This window comes from Bombina bombina, chromosome 3, assembly GCF_027579735.1.
Source record: "Bombina bombina isolate aBomBom1 chromosome 3, aBomBom1.pri, whole genome shotgun sequence".
Lineage (NCBI taxonomy): Eukaryota > Metazoa > Chordata > Amphibia > Anura > Bombinatoridae > Bombina > Bombina bombina.
The window spans coordinates 192510269-192532774 of NC_069501.1; the positions used below are offsets into that span (position 1 = coordinate 192510269).

The 22506-nt window shown below is 41.0% G+C and overlaps 1 protein-coding gene across 3 annotated transcripts in view; it reads left to right on the top strand.

Moving 5' to 3' along the window:
* Positions 1-22506, top strand: part of NIT2 (nitrilase family member 2) — a 183925-nt gene that overhangs the window by 88295 nt on the left and 73124 nt on the right. For all 3 annotated transcript variants that reach the window (XM_053706061.1, XM_053706060.1, XM_053706059.1), the window contains 2 exons: positions 403-481; positions 557-655. In XM_053706061.1, coding sequence (XP_053562036.1) covers positions 403-481; positions 557-655 — 178 coding nt within the window. The remainder of the gene's footprint in view (positions 1-402; positions 482-556; positions 656-22506) is intronic.

Genomic DNA, 22506 nt, shown 5'->3' on the forward strand with positions numbered 1-22506 from the left:
ACTTGCAGTGCCCTCTAGAGATTTAGGTTGGTAACAGCTTTTTCTGTGACGCATTAGTCATGGTGCTCATTAGCGTGAAAAGTGCTGCTAAGGCTGGTTTACCTAGATGGCTACGTCTTGATTTGTGGATATTGTCTCTACAGCTGATTCCAATCTTTGCCCTTTAACAGTAAATCCTTTGTGGACTTGGCCTGGATTCTATCTTATGCACTGTTACTGGGGTGAGGGGCAATTTAAACTTCATCAAAGTGGTTAGTCTCCACCATCTTTCCTAGTAAAGTTGTATTACACTAATAGCATTAATAGTAGCAACGCTAATCATGCAATTTACCAATATAAAACCAATACATTTTTACATTTATTTGTATTTCACTTATTAAATTTAATATTTGTTATTATCAGGTTGCCAGTTGTTGGTTTACCCAGGAGCATTTAACATGACAACTGGCCCAGCTCATTGGGAACTTCTGCAGAGAGCACGGTAAGCATGAAGGAAAACACAAGATTTGCAGAACACTTCTTTATAAACTAATTTATGTCTATGTTCTTCTTCCAGCGCTCTAGACAATCAAGTCTATGTGGCAGGTGTGTCTCCTGCTAGAGATGAAAGTGCATCCTATGTGGCGTGGGGCCACAGCACTGTTGTTAGTCCATGGTAAGAAACATTTTATTTAAATATATATTCACACATACACACACACATATTTATTTAAGTTTCGTCCATACAGGTGGTGAGAGTCCACAATCCATTACTCCTGGGAATTACTCTTCTCTACCACTGGGAGGAAGCAAAGATTCCCAAACCCCAAAAGCTCTTTTAAACCCCCACCACTTCACACATACTTCGCCTCTACTGGAGATGGTTGAAGAATGAAGATGTGCATTTAATTCTTCAGAGAAAGGTCTTCAGTCTTTGAGGACCGGTTTCGCGCAGTACAGTGCTTGTCAGAGGGATGTATATTGGGTATGATTTGTAATTCTTTTTCACCTCATAGGAACATTTTTCCTAAACCTTCTTCTATTATTGGTCGCAGGGACTTCTCTTTAGCCTCCCTTTATGTATCTACAATATACTCCCATTCCTTAACCTCTGCTGATATGTTTCAGTACTGATTTGGCTGTCTGCTGCGTATTTGCTGATGGATGAGTGTCTATTGGTAACTATCATTTATTAACATTTAGACACTCTATAGCTATGTTATGTGCACTTTTTAGTTTGTGAATATATTTGCTAATATATATGGCCCTGAGACAGAATCCTTTACATTACACCCCTTGTTGTATTGCACATGTCAGCTTTTTTGGAGAGCTTAGTTTGAATTTTGCACGTTGGTTAATGCTTGTTGGGTTAGCATATATCCTATTTAGTCTTTCGTTTTTTCACGCTTCGACTGGTTTGCGTGGGCTGGGTTAGTGTACGTTCCTCCTTGGCTATGCACAGGACGGGTTTTTGGCGGGCTAAATTGCTTATAGCTGTTGGTGTTTTTTTTGCACACGTTATTTCATTATGAGAGAATGTTAATGTCTCCTGCTTTGTTTCGCTGTTTGGCTTAGAGCATTCTGTACCTGTCAGTTTATTTAAAAAGCTTCTTTGGAGAGGGTAAGTGATTTTCATTCCTGAAGAGCTTTTTAAGGGGGTTATAGTGTTTATTGCATTGCTTTGTCATATGCTATAATGGAGCAGTTTGATTCTGTCCCTAAATCTACTTGAGAATCTGAGTCGCCTTAACACCATTTTACCATTATTAGTTGTGCTTATTGTATAAAAGCTGAGGTACCTTCTCCAGCTCATTTTTGTGACTCATGTTAAGAATTAAAAATGCAATCAGACTAACCTCCTAAGGCAGCTTCTTTGGGTAATAATGCACCTTTTGTTTGTTCATTACAAGATAATAATAATAATGTTTCACCTACTGTGAAAATGTTATGAAAGCTGCAGTTTTTGGGACGCTGTTTGCTCTCCTGCCTTCAAACAAGAGTAAAAAGTCAGTTCAGATTTTACCTTCTACAAGTTCATTGTGCCCTGAAACCAGGGATAATTTGTCTTCAGATGATGAAGTCGCCTCTGGTGATGAGTAATCTTCAACTGATGTTAAACCTGATATTTACTCTTTTTTGTTAAACATATTCGTTCTTTTTTTTAAATGAAGCCTTAATTGCTTTAGGGGTTAAAGATCATAAAGTTTCAGATGATAAACCTTGTAATCATTTAAATTCAGTTTTTAAGCTAAGCCTGACGTGATTAGCCCTAAAAACCTCAAGCATAGTGTAATCTCTTGTTGCTGTTAAGTTTATGCCCCTCTGTTATCTTTTTTTTGTTCTGTATGCCTCTGTATCATATTCCAGTTTGCTATTAGTTTTCAACTGAGGTACGGTTACACACACCTATTTTTTCTTATTACCTGTTGTGCAAGGGTCTGTATACTTACATATGTATATATAGATAGCAATTTCATGCTAAAATTTGATGACTATATTAGCAATCTAACCTACTATATTACACGCTTGTGATATTACGTAAGGCTTATATATATGTATTACCATTATAGGATATGTACAGTATATTCAGTTTATCTAATATTAGAAGCTAGCTTAGCTATTTAACTCCTAGTTTTACATTTATATGCTTAGTATTGTTTGTGTATCACACAGTGTGTTCTCTTTGCTTAGTCTTTAAATGACATACCCTCCTGCTAAGGTCCAAGTCTATATGGTCATGTCAGTTTGAATATCATATTTGCCGTGTATAGCCTAGCCCATATGAATATTGGTAGCAGTTAATGTATATCATTTACATTTCTTTCATGTAATTAACAAGAGTCCATGAGCTAGTGACGTATGGGATATACATTCCTACCAGGAGGGGCAAAGTTTCCCAAACCTTAAAATGCCTATAAATACACCCCTCACCACACCCACAAATCAGTTTTACAAACTTTGCCTCCAAGGGAGGTGGTGAAGTAAGTTTGTGCTAGATTCTACGTTGATATGCGCTCCGCAGCAAGTTGGAGCCCGGTTTTCCTCTCAGCGTGCAGTGAATGTCAGAGGGATGTGAAGAGAGTATTGCCTATTGAATGCAGTGATCTCCTTCTACGGGGTCTATTTCATAAGGTTCTCTGTTATCGGTCGTAGAGATTCATCTCTTACCTCCCTTTTCAGATCGACGATATACTCTTATATTTACCATTTCCTCTACTGATTCTCGTTTCAGTACTGGTTTGGCTTTCTACAAACATGTAGATGAGTGTCCTGGGGTAAGTAAGTCTTATTTTCTGTGACACTCTAAGCTATGGTTGGGCACTTTATTTATAAAGTTCTAAATATATGTATTCAAACATTTATTTGCCTTGTCTCAGAATGTTCAACTTTCCTTATTTTCAGACAGTCAGTTTCATATTTGGGATTATGCATTGAATTATCATATTTTTTCTTACCTCAAAAATTTGACTTTTTTCCCTGTGGGCTGTTAGGCTCGCGGGGGCTGAAAATGCTTCATTTTATTGCGTCATTCTTGGCGCGGACTTTTTTGGCGCAAAAATTCTTTTCCGTTTCCGGCGTCATACGTGTCGCCGGAAGTTGCGTCATTTTTTTACGTTATTTTGCGCCAAAAATGTCGGCGTTCCGGATGTGGCGTCATTTTTGGCGCCAAAAGCATTTAGGCGCCAAATAATGTGGGCGTCTTATTTGGCGCTAAAAAATATGGGCGTCGCTTTTGTCTCCACATTATTTCAGTCTCATTTTTCATTTGCTTCTGGTTGCTAGAAGCTTGATGTTTGGCATTTTTTCCCATTCCTGAAACTGTCTTATAAGGAATTTGATCTATTTTGCTTTATATGTTGTTTTTTCTCTTACATATTGCAAGATGTCTCACGTTGCATCTGAGCCAGAAGATACTACAGGAAAACCACTGCCTGCTGGATCTACCAAAGCTAAGTGTATCTGCTGTAAACTTTTGGTAGCTATTCCTCCAGCTGTTGTTTGTAATAATTGTCATGACAAACTTGTTAAAGCAGATAATATTTCCTTTAGTGATGTACCATTGCCTGTTGCAGTTCCCTCAACATCTAAGGTGCAGAATGTTCCTGATAACATAAGAGATTTTGTTTCTGAATCCATAAAGAAGGCTTTGTCTGTTATTTCTCCTTCTAGTAAACGTAAAAAGTCTTTTAAATCTTCTCTCTCTACAGATGAATTTTTAAATGAACACCATCATTCTGATTCTTTGGACTCTTCTGGTTCAGAGGATTCTATCTCAGAGATTGATGCTGATAAATCTTCATATTTATTTAAGATGGAATTTATTCGCTCTTTACTTAAAGAAGTACTAATTGCTTTAGAAATAGAGGATTCTAGTCCTCTTGATACTAATTCTATACGTTTGGATAAGGTTTTTAAAGCTCCTGCGGTTATTCCAGAAGTCTTTCCTGTTCCTAATGCTATTTCTGCTGTAATTTCCAAGGAATGGGATAAATTGGGTAATTCATTTACTCCTTCTAAACGTTTTAAGCAATTATATCCTGTTCCGCCTGACAGGTTAGAATTTTGGGACAAAATCCCTAAAGTTGATGGGGCTATTTCTACCCTTGCTAAACGTTCTACCATTCCTACGTCAGATGGTACCTCGTTTAAGGATCCTTTAGATAGAAAAATTGAATCTTTTCTAAGAAAAGCTTATCTATGTTCAGGTAATCTTCTTAGACCTGCTATATCATTGGCTGATGTTGCTGCAGCTTCAACTTTTTGGTTGGAAACTCTAGCGCAACAAGTAACAAATCGTGATTCTCATGATATTATTATTCTTCTCCAGCATGCTAATAATTTCATCTGTGATGCCATTTTTGATATTATTAGAGTTGATGTTAGGTTTATGTCTCTGGCTATCTTAGCCAGAAGAGCTTTATGGCTTAAGACCTGGAATGCTGATATGGCTTCTAAATCAACTCTACTTTCCATTTCTTTCCAGGGAAACAAATTATTTGGTTCTCAGTTGGATTCTATTATTTCAACTGTTACTGGTGGGAAAGGAACTTTTTTACCACAGGATAAAAAGTCTAAAGGTAAAAACAGGGCTAACAATCGTTTTCGTTCCTTTCGTTTCAACAAAGAACAAAAGCCTGATCCTTCGTCCTCAGGAGCAGTTTCAGTTTGGAAACCATCTCCAGTCTGGAATAAATCCAAGCCTGCTAGAAAGGCAAAGCCTGCTTCTAAGTTCACATGAAGGTACGGCCCTCATTCCAGTTCAGCTGGTAGGGGGCAGGTTACGTTTTTTCAAAGAAATTTGGATCAATTCTGTTCACAATCTTTGGATTCAGAACATTGTTTCAGAAGGGTACAGAATTGGTTTCAAGATGAGACCTCCTGCAAAGAGATTTTTTCTTTCCCATGTCCCAGTAAATCCAGTGAAAGCTCAAGCATTTCTGAATTGTGTTTCAGATCTAGAGTTGGCTGGAGTAATTATGCCAGTTCCAGTTCCGGAACAGGGGATGGGGTTTTATTCAAATCTCTTCATTGTACCAAAGAAGGAGAATTCCTTCAGACCAGTTCTGGATCTAAAATTATTGAATCGTTATGTAAGGATACCAACGTTCAAGATGGTAACTGTAAGGACTATATTGCCTTTTGTTCAGCAAGGGAATTATATGTCCACAATAGATTTACAGGATGCATATCTGCATATTCCGATTCATCCAGATCATTATCAGTTCCTGAGATTCTCTTTTCTAGACAAGCATTACCAATTTGTGGCTCTACCGTTTGGCCTTGCTACAGCTCCAAGAATTTTCACAAAGATTCTCGGTGCCCTTCTGTCTGTAATCAGAGAACAGGGTATTGTGGTATTTCCTTATTTGGACGATATCTTGGTACTTGCTCAGTCTTTACATTTAGCAGAGTCTCATACGAATCGACTTGTGTTGTTTCTTCAAGATCATGGTTGGAGGATCAATTTACCAAAAAGTTCTTTGATTCCTCAAACAAGGGTAACCTTTCTGGGTTTTCAGATAGATTCAGTGTCCATGACTCTGTCTTTAACAGACAAGAGACGTCTAAAATTGATTACAGCTTGTCGAAACCTTCAGTCTCAATCATTCCCTTCGGTAGCCTTATGCATGGAAATTCTAGGTCTTATGACTGCTGCATCGGACGCGATCCCCTTTGCTCGTTTTCACATGCGACCTCTTCAGCTCTGTATGCTGAACCAATGGTGCAGGGATTACACGAAGATATATCAATTAATATCTTTAAAACCGATTGTTCGACACACTCTAACGTGGTGGACAGATCACCTTCGTTTAATTCAGGGGGCTTCTTTTGTTCTTCCGACCTGGACTGTAATTTCAACAGATGCAAGTCTCACAGGTTGGGGAGCTGTGTGGGGATCTCTGACGGCACAAGGAGTTTGGGAATCTCAGGAGGTGAGATTACCGATCAATATCTTGGAACTCCGTGCAGTTTTCAGAGCTCTTCAGTTTTGGCCTCTTCTGAAGAGAGAATCGTTCATTTGTTTTCAGACAGACAATGTCACAACTGTGGCATACATCAATCATCAAGGAGGGACTCACAGTCCTCTGGCTATGAAAGAAGTATCTCGAATTTTGGTTTGGGCGGAATCCAGCTCCTGTCTAATCTCTGCGGTTCATATCCCAGGTGTAGACAATTGGGAAGCGGATTATCTCAGTCGCCAAACGTTGCATCCGGGCGAATGGTCTCTTCACCCAGAGGTATTTCTTCAGATTGTTCAAATGTGGGGGCTCCCAGAGATAGATCTGATGGCCTCTCATCTAAACAAGAAACTTCCCAGGTATCTGTCCAGATCCCGGGATCCTCAGGCGGAGGCAGTGGATGCATTATCACTTCCTTGGAAGTATCATCCTGCCTATATCTTTCCGCCTCTAGTTCTTCTTCCAAGAGTAATCTCCAAGATTCTGAGGGAATGCTCGTTTGTTCTGCTAATAGCTCCGGCATGGCCTCACAGGTTTTGGTATGCGGATCTTGTCCGGATGGCATCTTGCCAACCATGGACTCTTCCGTTAAGACCAGACCTTCTGTCACAAGGTCCTTTTTTCCATCCGGATCTGAAATCCTTAAATTTAAAGGTATGGAGATTGAACGCTTGATTCTTGGTCAAAGAGGTTTCTCTGACTCCGTGATTAATACTATGTTACAGGCTCGTAAATCTGTATCTCGAGAGATATATTATAGAGTCTGGAAGACTTATATTTCTTGGTGTCTTTCTCATCATTTTTCTTGGCATTCTTTTAGAATACCGAGAATTTTACAGTTTCTTCAGGATGGTTTAGATAAGGGTTTGTCCGCAAGTTCTTTGAAAGGACAAATCTCCGCTCTTTCTGTTCTTTTTCACAGAAAGATTGCTATTCTTCCTGATATTCACTGTTTTGTACAAGCTTTGGTTCGTATAAAACCTGTCATTCAGTCAATTTCTCCTCCTTGGAGTTTGAATTTGGTTCTGGGAGCTCTTCAAGCTCCTCCGTTTGAACCTATGCATTCATTGGACATTAAATTACTTTCTTGGAAAGTTTTGTTCCTTTTGGCCATCTCTTCTGCTAGAAGAGTTTCTGAATTATCTGCTCTTTCTTGTGAGTCTCCTTTTCTGATTTTTCATCAGGATAAGGCGGTGTTGCGAACTTCTTTTGAATTTTTACCTAAAGTTGTGAATTCCAACAACATTAGTAGAGAAATTGTGGTTCCTTCATTATGTCCTAATCCTAAGAATTCTAAGGAGAAATCGTTGCATTCTTTGGATGTTGTTAGAGCTTTGAAATATTATGTTGAAGCTACGAAATCTTTCCGTAAGACTTCTAGTCTATTTGTTATCTTTTCCGGTTCTAGGAAAGGCCAGAAAGCTTCTGCCATTTCTTTGGCATCTTGGTTGAAATCTTTAATTCATCTTGCCTATGTTGAGTCGGGTAAAATTCCGCCTCAGAGAATTACAGCTCATTCTACTAGGTCAGTATCTACTTCCTGGGCGTTTAGGAATGAAGCTTCGGTTGACCAGATCTGCAAAGCAGCAACTTGGTCCTCTTTGCATACTTTTACTAAATTCTACCATTTTGATGTATTTTCTTCTTCTGAAGCAGTTTTTGTAGAATAGTTCTTCAGGCAGCGGTTTCAGTTTGAATCTTCTGCTTATGTTTTTTGTTAAACTTTATTTTGGGTGTGGATTATTTTCAGCAGGAATTGGCTGTCTTTATTTTATCCCTCCCTCTCTAGTGACTCTTGTGTGGAAAGATCCACATCTTGGGTAGTCATTATCCCATACGTCACTAGCTCATGGACTCTTGTTAATTACATGAAAGAAAACATAATTTATGTAAGAACTTACCTGATAAATTCATTTCTTTCATATTAACAAGAGTCCATGAGGCCCACCCTTTTTTGTGGTGGTTATGATTTTTTTGTATAAAGCACAATTATTCCAATTCCTTATTTTATATGCTTCGCACTTTTTTTCTTATCACCCCACTTCTTGGCTATTCGTTAAACTGATTTGTGGGTGTGGTGAGGGGTGTATTTATAGGCATTTTAAGGTTTGGGAAACTTTGCCCCTCCTGGTAGGAATGTATATCCCATACGTCACTAGCTCATGGACTCTTGTTAATATGAAAGAAATGAATTTATCAGGTAAGTTCTTACATAAATTATGTTTTTCACATTTTACTTCAGCCGTTCTGGTTCTGATAGCTGGTCCTGAGGCTATATGTACATAATACCTATGCAGAAATTGTTAAACATAGCAGATGCTTGATCCAGATAGGATTATTTGACTCATAGATATTCTGCCCCCGCAAACCTGTCTATCTTAACTCCCTTGCTGGCAGAATGACACTGGGCATTTGGCCATGTCATCTTATAACTGTCCCTATGAAAATAGATTTTAAACACGACTAAACCTCACAGGAAGTTCTTCCCTATGGCTCCGCCCCCCCACATCCCCCCTATTTCATAAGCGGTGCTTACCCGCTGAATCTCCCCCCCCCCCCCCTTTATCATATTTTCATTCTATGCTACTCTTTGGCCCAGTAGAGGCCACGGAACTGACTACCACGTGCTATCCCATTTCCATGAAACTAATGGACTTATTAGAGACCTGTTAACTAGTCAGCCAGCTACGCCATTATATACATAAAATCTGAGGTTTGAGATGCTTGTCTATTTTAAGGCATTGTTATTCTTTCTGTTGTATTTGATTTTTATTGCCTTGCTATGTTCAGATTTGTTTATTGACAAATGATGTAAACACACTTACTATCGCAAACTTATTATTGTATGTTGTTATCTTCAAGCCTAAACCTCAATAAAAAATAATTAAAAAAAAAAAAAAATTCAGTTTTTAAGACTGTGTTAATCTCCCTGAGGTTTTCTTTATCCCTGATGCTGTCTCTGACATGATTTCTAGGGAATGGTCTAAGCCAGGTAACTTTAATCCTTCTGCAAAATTTAAAAAGTTATATCCTTTACCTGCTGCTAATTTTTGATTTGTGGGAGACAGATCCCAAGGTGGATGGGACCATTTCCACTCTGGCTAAATGTACTACTATTCCTTTGGAAGACATTACCTTTTTTAAATAACCTTTATATAGAAAATTAGAGTATTTTCTTAGAAGGGCATTTTTATAAGCAGGGTGTTTGCTCAGGCCAGCTATTTCTATTGTTGATATGGCTGCTGCTTCAATTTGTTGGTTGTCTAGTTTTTCAGAACAGTAATCTGATGACTCTGCTAGTGCAAATCATTTGGGTTTACTCAAAATTGCGAATTCTTTTATTTGTGGTGCTAATATCTACTGCCACTGGAGGCTATTTTCTTTCTCAGGACAAAAATATAGAGGGATATCTAAAGCTTCTCATCATTTTTATTCCTTTCATCAGAATAAGGAACAAACGGTTGACTCCTCTGCACAGAAGCAAGGCACCTCTGGCTCTGGAGACCTTGTGCTAACTGGAACTAGTCAAAGCAGGGTAAGAAATCTATCCCTACTACCAAATCTGCATGAAGGTATGGCCCCTGATCCAGAAGTTCTGGTAGGGAGCAGGTTAATCCTTTTTCATGAAGCTTGGTTTGTTTGCTCCAGATCCCTGTGTTCTGAATAAAGTTTCTCAGAGATATCAAATAGGATTCAGAACAAGGCCTCACAGAGGAAGGTTTTTCTTCTATAAGATACGACGAGTCCACGGATTCATCCTTTACTTGTGGGATATTATTCTCCTGCTAACAGCAAGTGGCAAATAGCACCAGTGCAGAGCTGTCTATATAGCTCCTCCCTTGACTCCACCCCCCAGTCATTCTCTTTGCCTACTCTAAGTAATAGGAAGGGTAAAGTGAAAGAGGTGATAAAATGTTAGTTTTTATTTTCTTCAAGCAAGAGTTTTTTTTATTTTAAATGGTACCGGTGTGTACTATTTTCACTCAGGCAGCAGATGGATGAAGACTTCTGCCTGTTACTAAGATCCAGAGCAGTTCCCACAGAATGGCTGAGGAGTACTTAAGAAACTTCAGTGTGAGGAACGTTTTTCATGCTATAAGCAGTGAGGTATGTTCAGTCATTTTTTTTTCTGGAGAGACTGTGTTATTTCAGAATTGGCTGACAGTATACCCAGGAGGGAGAGGGTAAGCAGTAATCCTAAAGTATATAAGAGGGGTATTACTGAGCTTGCATATATGGACTATACAAAAAATGGTTGACACTGAGGTTTGAATGTTTGTGGGTAAACGTTTACATGATTGGGAGTGCAAATAACGTTTTTTATGAGAGACGTTTTACATGATTGAGAGGGTGCACATGGCTTCATTTTTGGGGTATATGAACCCACATGGCTAGTTTTTAGACCGTTCTGGTGCGGTTCATTTGGGCTGTAGACATCGAGTGAGATGGGCGGGGCCTATTTTCACGCCTCAGTTGCGCAGTTGTTTTTCCTCAGGCAAGCAGCAAGCTCCAACTCCGGTGGGCCTTTGTGAGCTGTATTGGGCCAAATCGAAGGTTTAGCCCGGTTTTACAGACCCCTGAAGGCAGGTAGGCGCCACAGCAGGGCTGTGGCGAGGTGCAGGGGGTGCTTTTTATGGAAATAAACATTTTATAATTTTCTGTTTTTTTCTGGTAAGGGTTAAGTGTTCCATTCCTTGTGGGGCAAACTTAGCTGCAAAGTTAGGATGCTTTTATCATAAAATTGGAATAATTTTATTGTTTTAAAGCAGTTTTGGAAAAAATTGTATGCTTTTTTTTTCTCTTAAAGGCGCAGTACTGTTTTTTTCAGATTGTTATTTTTTCACTAAATAAAGTGTTTTCAAGCCTGTTTAACATGTCTGACATTGAGGAAAGCCAATGTTCCATGTGTTTAGAAGCCATTGTGGAACCCCCACTTAAAATGTGTCCCTCATGCACTGAAAGGGCCTTAAATTGCAAAGAACATATTTTAGCTGATAAAAGTATGTTGCAGGATGATTTTCAGTCAGAAAAGAATCAGGTTATACCATCTAATTTTCCCCAAGTGTCACAACCTTTAACGCCCGCACAAGCGACGCCAAGTACTTCTAGTGCGTCTAATTCTTTCACCCTGCTAGATATGGCCGCAGTTATGTTTACTACGCTCACAGAGGTATTATCTAAACTGCCTGGGTTGCAGGGGAAGCACAGTAGGTCCGGTATGAGAGTAAATGCTGAGCCCTCTGACGCTTTATTAGCCATCTCCGATGTACCCTCACAATGTTCTGAGTTGGGGGTGAGGGAATTTTTTTCTGAGGGAGAGATTTCTGATTCAGGAAAGATGTTCCCTCAAACAGACTCAGATATGACGGCTTTTAAGTTTAAGCTAGAACACCTCCGCTTGTTGCTAAGGAAGGGTTTAGCGACTCTGGATGATTGTGACCCTATTGTAATTCTACCAGAGAAATTGTGTAAAATGGATAAATATCTAGAGGTTCCTGCTTACACTAATGTTTTTCCGGTCCCTAAGAGGATTTCGGACATTGTTACTAAGGAGTGGGATAGACCAGGCATTCCGTTCTCTCCCCCTCCTACTTTTAAGAAAATGTTTCCCATATATGACACCATTCGGGATTCATGGCAGACGGTCCCTAAGGTGGAGGGAGCTATTTCTACTCTGGCTAAGCGTACAACTATACCTATTGAGGACAGTTGTGCTTTCGAAGATCCTATGGATAAAAAATTAGAGGGTCTCCTAAAGAAAATATTTCTTCATCAGGGTTTTCTTCTGCAACCTATAGCGTGCATTGTTCCTGTAACTACTGCAGCTGCTTTTTGGTTCGAGGCTCTAGAGGAGGCTCTTAAGGTTGAGACCCCATTAGATGATATTCTGGATAGAATTAGGGCTCTCAAGCTAGCTAATTCTTTTATTACAGATGCCGCTTTTCAACTGGCTAAATTAGCGGCAAAGAATTCAGGTTTTGCCATTCTGGCGTGTAGAGTGTTATGGCTTAAGTCCTGGTCTGCTGATGTGTCATCAAAATCTAAACTTTTAGCTATTCCTTTCAAGGGTAAGAACCTATTCAGGCCTGAACTAAAGGAGATCATTTCCGACATCACTGGAGGAAAAGGCCATGCTCTTCCTCAGGATAAGACAAATAAGATGAGGACCAAACAAAATAATTTTCGTTCCTTTCGAAACTTCAAAGGTGGTCCCTCTGCCTCCTCCCCTGCCACAAAGCAGGAGGGGAATTTTGCTCAATCCAAGTCAGTCTGGAGACCTAACCAGACCTGGAATAAAGGTAAACAGGCCAAGAAGCCCGCTGCTGCTACCAAAACAGCATGAAGGGGCAGCCCCCGACCCGGGACCGGATCTGGTAGGGGGCAGACTTTCTCTCTTTGCTCAGGCTTGGGCAAGAGACGTTCAGGATTCCTGGGCTTTAGAAATCGTGACCCAGGGGTATCTTCTAGACTTCAAAGATTCTCCTCCAAGGGGGAGTGTCCGCCGTATATAGTCAGCCCAGGATCTAACCCAACTGCTAGCGTGAAAAGTAGAACACACGCTAGCACACTGAGGAATATCCAGGACGTGACCCACTCAGGAAACAAAATAAGCAGGATACAAGGTTCTCCCAAAAGAAATAGTAACTCTGTATATCTTCTTGATTACAGGAAATACTAAAATAATGTCCCTTTAATCAGGTTATCGGCAAACAAATGATAATTGGAAATAATGTCCCTTTAAACAGGTTATCAGCAAACAGATGATAAATGTTTCTTCTTTGCAGGTTTGCAACAAAATAAAATAATGTCCCTTTAAGCAGGTTATTAGCAAACAAATGATTAATGCTCCTTCTTTGCAGGTTTGCAACAAATAAAGATAATGTCCCTTTAAACAGGTTATTAGCAAACAAACGATAAATGCTCCTTCTTTGCAGGTTTGCAACAAATAAAGATAATGTCCCTTTAAGCAGGTTATTAGCAAACAAATGATTAATGCTCCTTCTTTGCAGGTTATCAAAGATTTGAGGCAAACAAGGTCAGATAAACAAGGCAGATTAAATCCAGAGATTGAGGTTCTTAGAATTAGTAAGGAATTCAGGCACAGGAAAATCTCCAGAAGGAAGAGGAATTTGAAAATAACAGAGTACTCACAGATCCGAAGACAGGATTTACAAACGGGCCCCAAGCAAGATCTACCGCCGTGATTTAAAGGCAGAGAGAGAGGTCCGTGACATCAGAGGGAGTGTCAGAAAATACGTCACGTTGCTAGGCTTAATCACAACAGAAGAGCTCCGGGAGCCGCGGCGAGGCGGCGATGAACGGAAATCGTGACAGGGAGATTTCATCTTTCACGGTTGTCTGTCAACCAGACAAAAAGAGAGGCGTTCTTACGCTGTGTAGAAGACCTTTATACTATGGGTGTCACCTGCCCTGTTCCAAAAGCAGAACAGGGGCAGGGGTTTTACTCCAATCTGTTCGTGGTTCCCAAAAAAGAGGGAACCGATTTTAGATCTCAAGATCCTAAACAAATTTCTCAGAGTCCCATCCTTCAAGATGGAGACCATTCGGACTATTTTACCAATGATCCAGGAGGGTCAATATATGACCACCGTGGATTTGAAGGATGCGTGTCTTCACATTCCTATCCACAAAGATCATCACCAGTTCCTCAGGTTCGCCTTCCTGGACAAGCATTACCAGTTTGTGGCTCTTCCTTTCGGGTTGGCCACAGCTCCCAGAATTTTCACAAAGGTGCTAGGGTCCCTTTTGGTGGTTTTAAGGCCGCGGGGCATAGCAGTGGCGCCTTATCTGGACGATATCTTAATTCAGGCGTCAACTTACCAACTAGCCAAATCTCACACGGACATTGTGTTGGCTTTTCTAAAATCTCACGGTTGGAAGGTGAACATAAAGAAGAGTTCACTTATCCCTCTCACAAGAGTTCCGTTCCTGGGAACTCTGATAGACTCGGTAGACATGAAAATTTTTCTAACGGAGGTCAGAAAATCAAAGATCTTAACCACCTGCCGAGCACTTCATTCCATTCCTCGGCCGTCAGTGGCTCAGTGTATGGAGGTAATTGGACTGATGGTAGCGGCAATGGACATAGTTCCGTTTGCTCACTTGCATCTCAGACCACTGCAGCTATGCATGCTCAGACAGTGGAATGGGGACTATGCAAATTTATCTCCTCCAAATCTAGTTTCTCTGCGGCTGACTGCCTGGAGATTGAACGCTAGATTTTATCTAAGCGGGGATTCTCTGAGTCAGTCATAGATACCTTGATTCAGGCTCGAGAGCCTGTCACTAGGAAAATGTGCCATAAGATATGGCATAAATATCTTTATTGGTGCGAATCCAAAGCTACTCATGGAGTAATATCAGGATTCCTAGGATTTTGTCCTTTCTCCAAGAAGGATTGGAGAAGGAGTTATCGGCTAGTTCCCTAAAGGGACAGATATCTGCTTTGTCAATTTTACTGCACAAGCGTCTGGCAGATGTTCCAGACGTTCAGTCGTTTTGTCAGGCTTTGGTTAGAATTAAGCCTGTGTTTAAACCTGTTGCTCCACCATGGAGTTTGAATTTAGTTCTTAAAGTTCTTCAAGGGGTTCCGTTTGAACCTATGCATTCCATAGATATTAAGCTTCTATCTTGGAAAGTTCTGTTTTTTAGTTGCTATCTCTTCGGCTCGAAGAGTTTCTGAACTATCTGCATTGCAATGCGACTCGCTTTATCTTGTTTTCCATGCTGATAAGGTGGTTTTGCGTACCAAACCTGGATTCCTTCCTAAGGTTGTTACTAATAAGAATATTGATCAGGAATTGTGGTTCCTTCTCTGTGTCCTAATCCTTCTTCTAAGAAGGAGCGTCTGTTACACAACTTGGACGTGGTTCGTGCTTTGAAGTTTTACTTTTACCACTTCCTGTTAGCAGGAGGATAATATCCCACAAGTAAAGGATGAATCCGTGGACTCGTCGTATCATAGAAGAAATCAATTTATCAGGTAAGCATAAATTTACTTTTTTCTGTCCTATGTTCTAAGGAATCCTGTAAACGCTCAAGCTTTTTTCCATATATGGAAGTAATTGTTCCAGTTCCTTTGCAGTTATTCAAATTTTTTCATTATTCCTAAGAAGGAAGGTACTTACAGGCCATATCTGGATCTGAAAGCTCTGAACAAGTTTGTAAGGTTTCCATCTTTCAAAATGGAAACTATTCAGACTATTATGCCTTTTGTTCAGCAAGGTCAGTTTATGCCCACAATAGATTTAAAGTATGCTTACCTTTTATGTTCCAATTCATAGAGAACTTTTCCAGTTTCTGAGCTTTGCCTTTCTGGACAAGCATTTTCAGTTCGTTGTTCTATCATTTGGTCTGGCTAAAGCTCTAAGAATCTTCACAAAGGTTCTGGGTGCCCTTTTCTCTGTGATCAGGTTATTGCAGTGTTTTCATACCTGGACGGCAACTTGGTTCAAGCTCCGTCTTTTCCTTTAGCAAAATCTAACACCAACTGTCTCTTGTTGTTTCTTCAACAACATGGTTGGAGTATCAATGTTCCAAAAAGTTATTTGATTCCTCAGACAAAAGTAACTTTTATGGGGGGGCGGAGCAAGCCTGGGAACTGAGCGGTTGTCTATCAGCATAGCTCCGGCTATATATTATTAATAACTATATACCTACCTGCTCAGCCCAGCTTATTATGCAACAATAAGGTGTCTGCAGGCCTGTGGAACAGAATCAAGAAGCCCAGGGACTTATAATCTTCAGCGAGTCCAAAATTTAAGCAGATTCTGTGACGGTTCCTACTGGGACTTTAGAGCCGCGGCCATTTTCCAGCTAACGGCAGGAGAACTGCCAACTTCAAATAATTTGCCTATTTAGAGTGCCAGGGTACAGACAGTTTAGAGTATGGAGATGGCTAGTGCTGCTATTTACAGACTGCTGTCAGACTTTGAGCAAAAAATACTTGAGAGATTTGACAGCCTCGAGGTGAAGCTACGCGACATGCGTGCGGGGTCGGCCATGTTTGACTCCTTGGCTTACACGGGGACTAGCGGGCAGAGTAAAGGAGGACAAATGAACATGCAGCGTGAACCTGTATACCCGCAGAGGAACAGATGTGAGGAACCGGCACACCTGGGAGCTTGTGAGATCCTCCCGCCCGCCTTGGTTCCTAACTGGGGAGATGCGGCCGGCTCTCTCGGGTGGGACCGAAGTGGGGTACAAGCTGGACGGATGGCTAGAGAACTTCTATGCGCTAAACCCCAGCTACTTAGATCGGGACTCTTCTATCTGCCTAGTACAGGACTTCTACTGCTACAAGACGAGGTCTGCAGGATTTTGGGGCTTTTGCCCGCTGTCCCATTGACATCTGAAGCCGCCTCCTGGCGAAACATACAGACCCCATATACCTATGTGAATAATGCCTCCCGGACCGGCATAGGGTAAGGGACATGAGTGGACTTGCGGGGTGTGTGAGATTTTGACCCCGAACACTACACCTGCTCAGGATCACTCCGTTGGGGTTTGTTGTGTTTGTTCCCACCAGCTCCCCCAACGCTGGACTGTATGTGTGTGCGGGAATGAACCTGCCCTATCTGAACAATGGGTATCATGGCTCCGGTACTCTTTATAGCACTGATGCAATTTTGGCTTACGCTCAGGACATTCGGGTGCTTTGTGCCTGGTCTGCTGGGTGTGCTGCTGTTATCAGAATGTTTGACACTCAATTCAACCCAGTCTAAGTTTAGACAATTTGTTAGCAATGCTCTGTTTTTTTTTTTTTTTTTTCTAGGTATCTAGTAACTGCCTAACGGCTTGTTCAGCTACGCATATTTATTTGTCTGTATATAAAGGCAGACTTGGCCACTTGTGAGCAGTTTGGAGTATCTCAGGGTTTCTTAGTGGGACGCTAAATAACCCATTCTCAGGGGGTGCGATTGGAGCTGCCCATCTGGCAGTGTTATTTATTATACAATAATTTACTGTATCGCTACAATATACTCTGCCACTGCAATTGGAAAAGTATATAGCACTCCTCTGATAAGTTGGGTACTAAGGGGTCCCTCTAGCTTTTACCCCCTATATACTGTGATACTACATTACTCTATTTAAGGGTGTGGGATTAGAGCTCCCCATTGGGCAGTGTTAGTTATTTAGGCAGACATTTACTGCATTACTACACTATATTCTGTCACTAGAACTGGAACAATGTATAACACTCCACCGATATGTTCGGTGCCCTGGGGCCCCCTAGCTATTACCCTCTATAGGTACCCCTTACCTATTCTAAATACTCCTGATTAGACAGGTGGCTGCTGCCCTCTAATTGAGGCAAGTCCTAATAACATTGCAACTGTGCCTAACAATCCTGGTGGGTTTCTCATAGGCTCACCAGGGTCCTTTCTGACTAATACTGATGTGTATACTGAGCCTCATTAATAAGTTGGATCCTAGAGTACATCTACAAATGTAATCCTCTGCATATTGAAGTACATTACATATATGTTTTCTGTTGGGCCCAGACAAAATATAAATGTATGACAGAGGGTGATGTTTATTATCTTACAGCTCTGTCTTAAGACAGGCCCCGCTGTGCGTAGCTAAAAGTCTAATCTAACTAGTATCCTTCTGTGCAGTTTTAGACTATATGAGGATTGTAAAAGCCGACGTGTGTGTGCTTCGTGTGTTTAAGACAGTTCACTACTAATTAATTATTGAGCATATTTGAATACTTTACCTAAACTAGTTACCTATTCCTCCAAAAACTTGAGTGTATATATCCTGGTATGCAGATCCCTTACAATATCACTATATACTGAACCTTGACCTTTATAGCTCTTAAGGGGTTGCTCTATGCCTGTGCTATTAAGGAGTGGCTATCCAGCTAAACTGATACAAAAATGTGTGTACAAGTTTTAGAATTGTTGTTTGGGACTATAACTAGGCACATGATTACAGAAACACAATAGCCGCTCTTGATATCCGAATAGATACCTATTGTCCTTGGTGCCCCTGGGGCTTATGTTAGGGATCACTTGTTAATTATCTGATTTAATTCCGCTCCCCTTGGTCCCTCTTCTCCTCTTCCCTTCCCCCCCCCTTTTCCTATTCCCTCTTCCCCCTTCCCCTTCCCTCTTCCCCCTTCCCCTTTCCTCTTCCCCTCTCCTCTTCCCCTCTCCCCCCCCTCTCCTTTTCCTCCCCTCTCCTTTCCAACCTCTTTCTTTTCCCCCCCCTCCCTCCCCTCCCCTTCCCCTCCTTCCCCTCTCCTTTCCCCTCCTCTCCTTCCCCCTCTCTTCTTCCCTTCTTCTTCCCCTCATCTCCTTCCCCCCACCTCCTTCCCTTACCCCTCTCTCTTCCCTCCCCCTCCTTCTCTCCCCCTCCCCGCCTACCCTACCCCCCACCTTTTTCCCCTTACTCTCCCCTTCTCCAAGTATGTGGTAAGGGATAATCATCTTATCCTCCACGTCCATATTTGGCAGAGTGGTATTGTCTCTGCCCTGCTCGTGGAGCCTTGTTTGAGAGTGTCCCGGTTAGCTTATAAAAATGGCTCCTCGGGAATTTCCTATGTTTACTATTATGTGTTCATTACATCTAAATACTTTTTTATTTTCGTCTTAGTATAAGAGTTTTCTCACTTATGTACCTAAAGTATGGTAATCTACACACCCCATATTACTATAATAGTCATCATATAACACCTGATTTTCATTTTGTTTGTTATATGCTGAGAATCTTTCTTCCTGTATGTTATGTCTCCAGACAGGTACTGACTTTCAGATCCCACAAGTGGATCTATTTCATTTTGTTGACACATGCTTTCCCTGTTACTTAACTGTAAAATGGGGCTTTATTAGGGTCAATACCGTGCTCCTCCTAATGTCACTGTATTACTGTTTGATCGAAGGACTACTGTCATGTACTTTTGTTTGAGATATTGCCCTATCAACAATGTTTGTACTTGGATGTTTTATTGCCTCAATAAAAATAATTTAAAAAAAAAAAAAAAAAAAAAAAAAAAGTAACTTTTATGGGATTTCAAATAAATTCTGTCTCCATGAGTCTTTCTCTATCAGAGCAGAGAAGGTTAAATTGGTGTCTGCTTGTCTGAACCTTCAGTCTCTTTTTCCCTTGGTTGCTCTTTGTATGGAAGTTCTAGGTCTTATGATTGCAGCTTCAGATGCAATTCCATTTGCTTGTTTTCACGAGACGTCTTCAGCTCTGAATGTCTCGTTAATGGTGCAAAAACTATAATCAGCTGTCTCATATTTTTGTATCCCAATACTAGTCAGTCTCTGACTTATTGGCTGGATCATCAGTTTATTATTCAGGTTTTTCTTTTGCTCATCCTACATGGACTGTTATCACTACAAATGCAAGTCTCTCAGGTTGGGTAGTTCTAGAACAATTTTCCGTGCAATTTTCAAGGCTCTTCAAACTTTGCCTCTGTTGAATCTCAACTAGTTTTACAGACAGACAATATCACAGCAGTTGAAAAGGTCCATAGATGAATGACGGCAAACGTGGTCCAATCAAAGCAAGGATTCTCACTCAGGCAGGATGGCGCAAACGTGTGCTGTGACACTGAGGTGTGGTGCCCGCCAATCAGGGGATACAGGCCGAGCCAGCCAAAACAGGAATTAAAAGAAGAAAAAGGCATCACTCCATGAATCTGGATTTAATGAAGCAGGTTAAAACCAACACTCATGACACAAACATGGATGAAGGGGGAGGAGTCCTTATGCATTTCGTGTCGTGCAGCACTTAGTCATAGGACCCTATGACTAAGTGCCGCACATCACGAAACCCGTAATGACTCCTCTCCCTCCATCCATGTTTGTGTCATGAGTGTTGGTTTTAACCTGCTTCATTAAAAGACTGATTTTTTTTATCCGGATTCATGTAGTGCTGTCTTTTTTTCTGCTTTTAATATCACAGCAATGGCTTATGTCAACCATCAGGGGATAACGCGCTGTTCCACAGACATCAGGGAGGTGTCTTGAATTCTCTCATCGGCAGAAATTAATTCTGGTCTAATTTCTGCAATTCATATTCCAGGGGTGAGCTGGGAAGCAGACTTTCTAAGTCATCACTCTCTACATCCAGAGGAGTGGTCTCTTCACTAGGATGTGTTCAATCAGATCGTGGATCTCTGGGATCTCCCAGAGATTTAGCTGGTTGCCTCTTGTTTGAACAACAAACTTCCCAGGTACTTTGTGAGGTCCAGGTTCCTCAAGCACAGTTAGTGGACGCTAAGTATTTCAGCTTGCTTATCTGTTTCCTCCTCTGGTACTTCTACCCAGAGTGATTTTCAAGATAAACCTAGAGAAATTTTCAGTAATCCTGATTGCCCTAGTTTTGCCTTGCAGGAGTTGGTATGCAGATCTGGTTCAAATGTCCAGCTGTCAAACTTGGCCTCTTCTGTTGTTCTTGCAGCTTCATTGGTACCCTTCCAGTTATCAATGTCCATTAGACCTATGGAATTATTAACAAAGGAAACCAGTGAGTGGAAGGTGAAATAGATAGATGGTTATATTAAATGCGGTAATTGCAAGATAAACCACTCTACATGTCTCCGGGTAAGATCAAAAGGAATACAGAATACAATTATTTTGGGGGAAGCAGCCGGGCAGCCAGATAGGTTATGTTGTAGAAGTGTATACAATCTGTACAGGGCTGAAATAAGGATATATAATTTACAGCATAAGACAAATATGACTTAATTATAGTAGATTGCAAGGCCGATATCTTACCAATAATTAAGATAATGAACAATCTATTGGGGGTCTATAAAGTAAAAATGTAAGCCCTCTAGTTTAGTATTTAGTTGATTAAGCTATAGTACTCACTATCGACCAGATTACGAGTTTTGCGGTAAGAGGGGTGCGTTTCTAACTTGCACTTTATTCTCACTGCTCACTTACCTACAGCGCTGGTATTACAGGTTTTCCCAAACCCAGCGCTATTAGTCAAGAAGTGAGCATGGAGCTCCATACCGCACTCCAATACCAGCGCTCAGTAACGCAGCCCCATTGACTCCTATGGGGAAACAAAATTTATGTTTACACCTAACACTAATAGGATTGAGCTCGCATTCTATTGGCTGTTCCAATCAGCCAATAGAATGCAAGCTCAATCCTATTGGCTGATTGCAGTGGTGTATGCAGGAATATTATCAGCAGTGTGTTTCTCAGCTCCACCCTCTCTGGATGCTAACCAATCAGGAAAGTGCTCTTTGACTATATATTGAGCAACCTATCCCTTCACCCTTTGCTTTTGCATTGAAGTTCATCCTGTACCTGCTTTCTGTTTGCTGCTGGACTTCCTGCTGGTGACATTTCCTGAGTTTAGTGCCTGCCTTGGAACCTTGGACTGTCCAGGCCTTGTTACTACATTTGGCACAGTTAGTATTACTCGTTTGACTTTCCCCTTTGCAGTTTTCCAGGTCCTGTACCTTTATTGCCTGCTGTGCCTATGTGTCTAACCTGACTCCAGCACTGACTTTGCTGCTGCTTGCAGCTTGTATTCTGCACATTGTATTTCTTTGATCGGCCAAGAAGTGGGCATTTCCTTTACTTTACCAAGGAGTGGCATTTTCTTAGCACAGAAGCTGGCATTACTTTTGCTTTGCCCAGGAGTGGCATATTCTTTGTTTAGCCCAGAACTGTGTACTACTGCCCTTAGCCCTGAAGTGGGCATTCCAGTACTTTGTTATGGAAACCAAGCATCTCTACTGTGATACCTGTGTATGCTACCCTGTTCCTGAAACCAATCATCTCTCTACTGTGATACCTGTGTATGCTTACCTTGCTCCTGAGACCAAGCATACTTACCTTGAATTTGCACATCTTCATCTTTTATACTGGTTTGTACAGTTTGCATCAGTTAACCCTTGCTTGTACCTGTTTCCCAGTATAAACTATTTCTGGACTTTACCCTGCTATTCGCCTGTATAACCTACTCCTAATAAACAGGACTGTTGTATATATCTGAGTCTCCAGTCTATTGCTATGCAAACTACCCAGTTCCCTGCTAACCCTGCCATAGGGCTCCACCCTGATAAAGA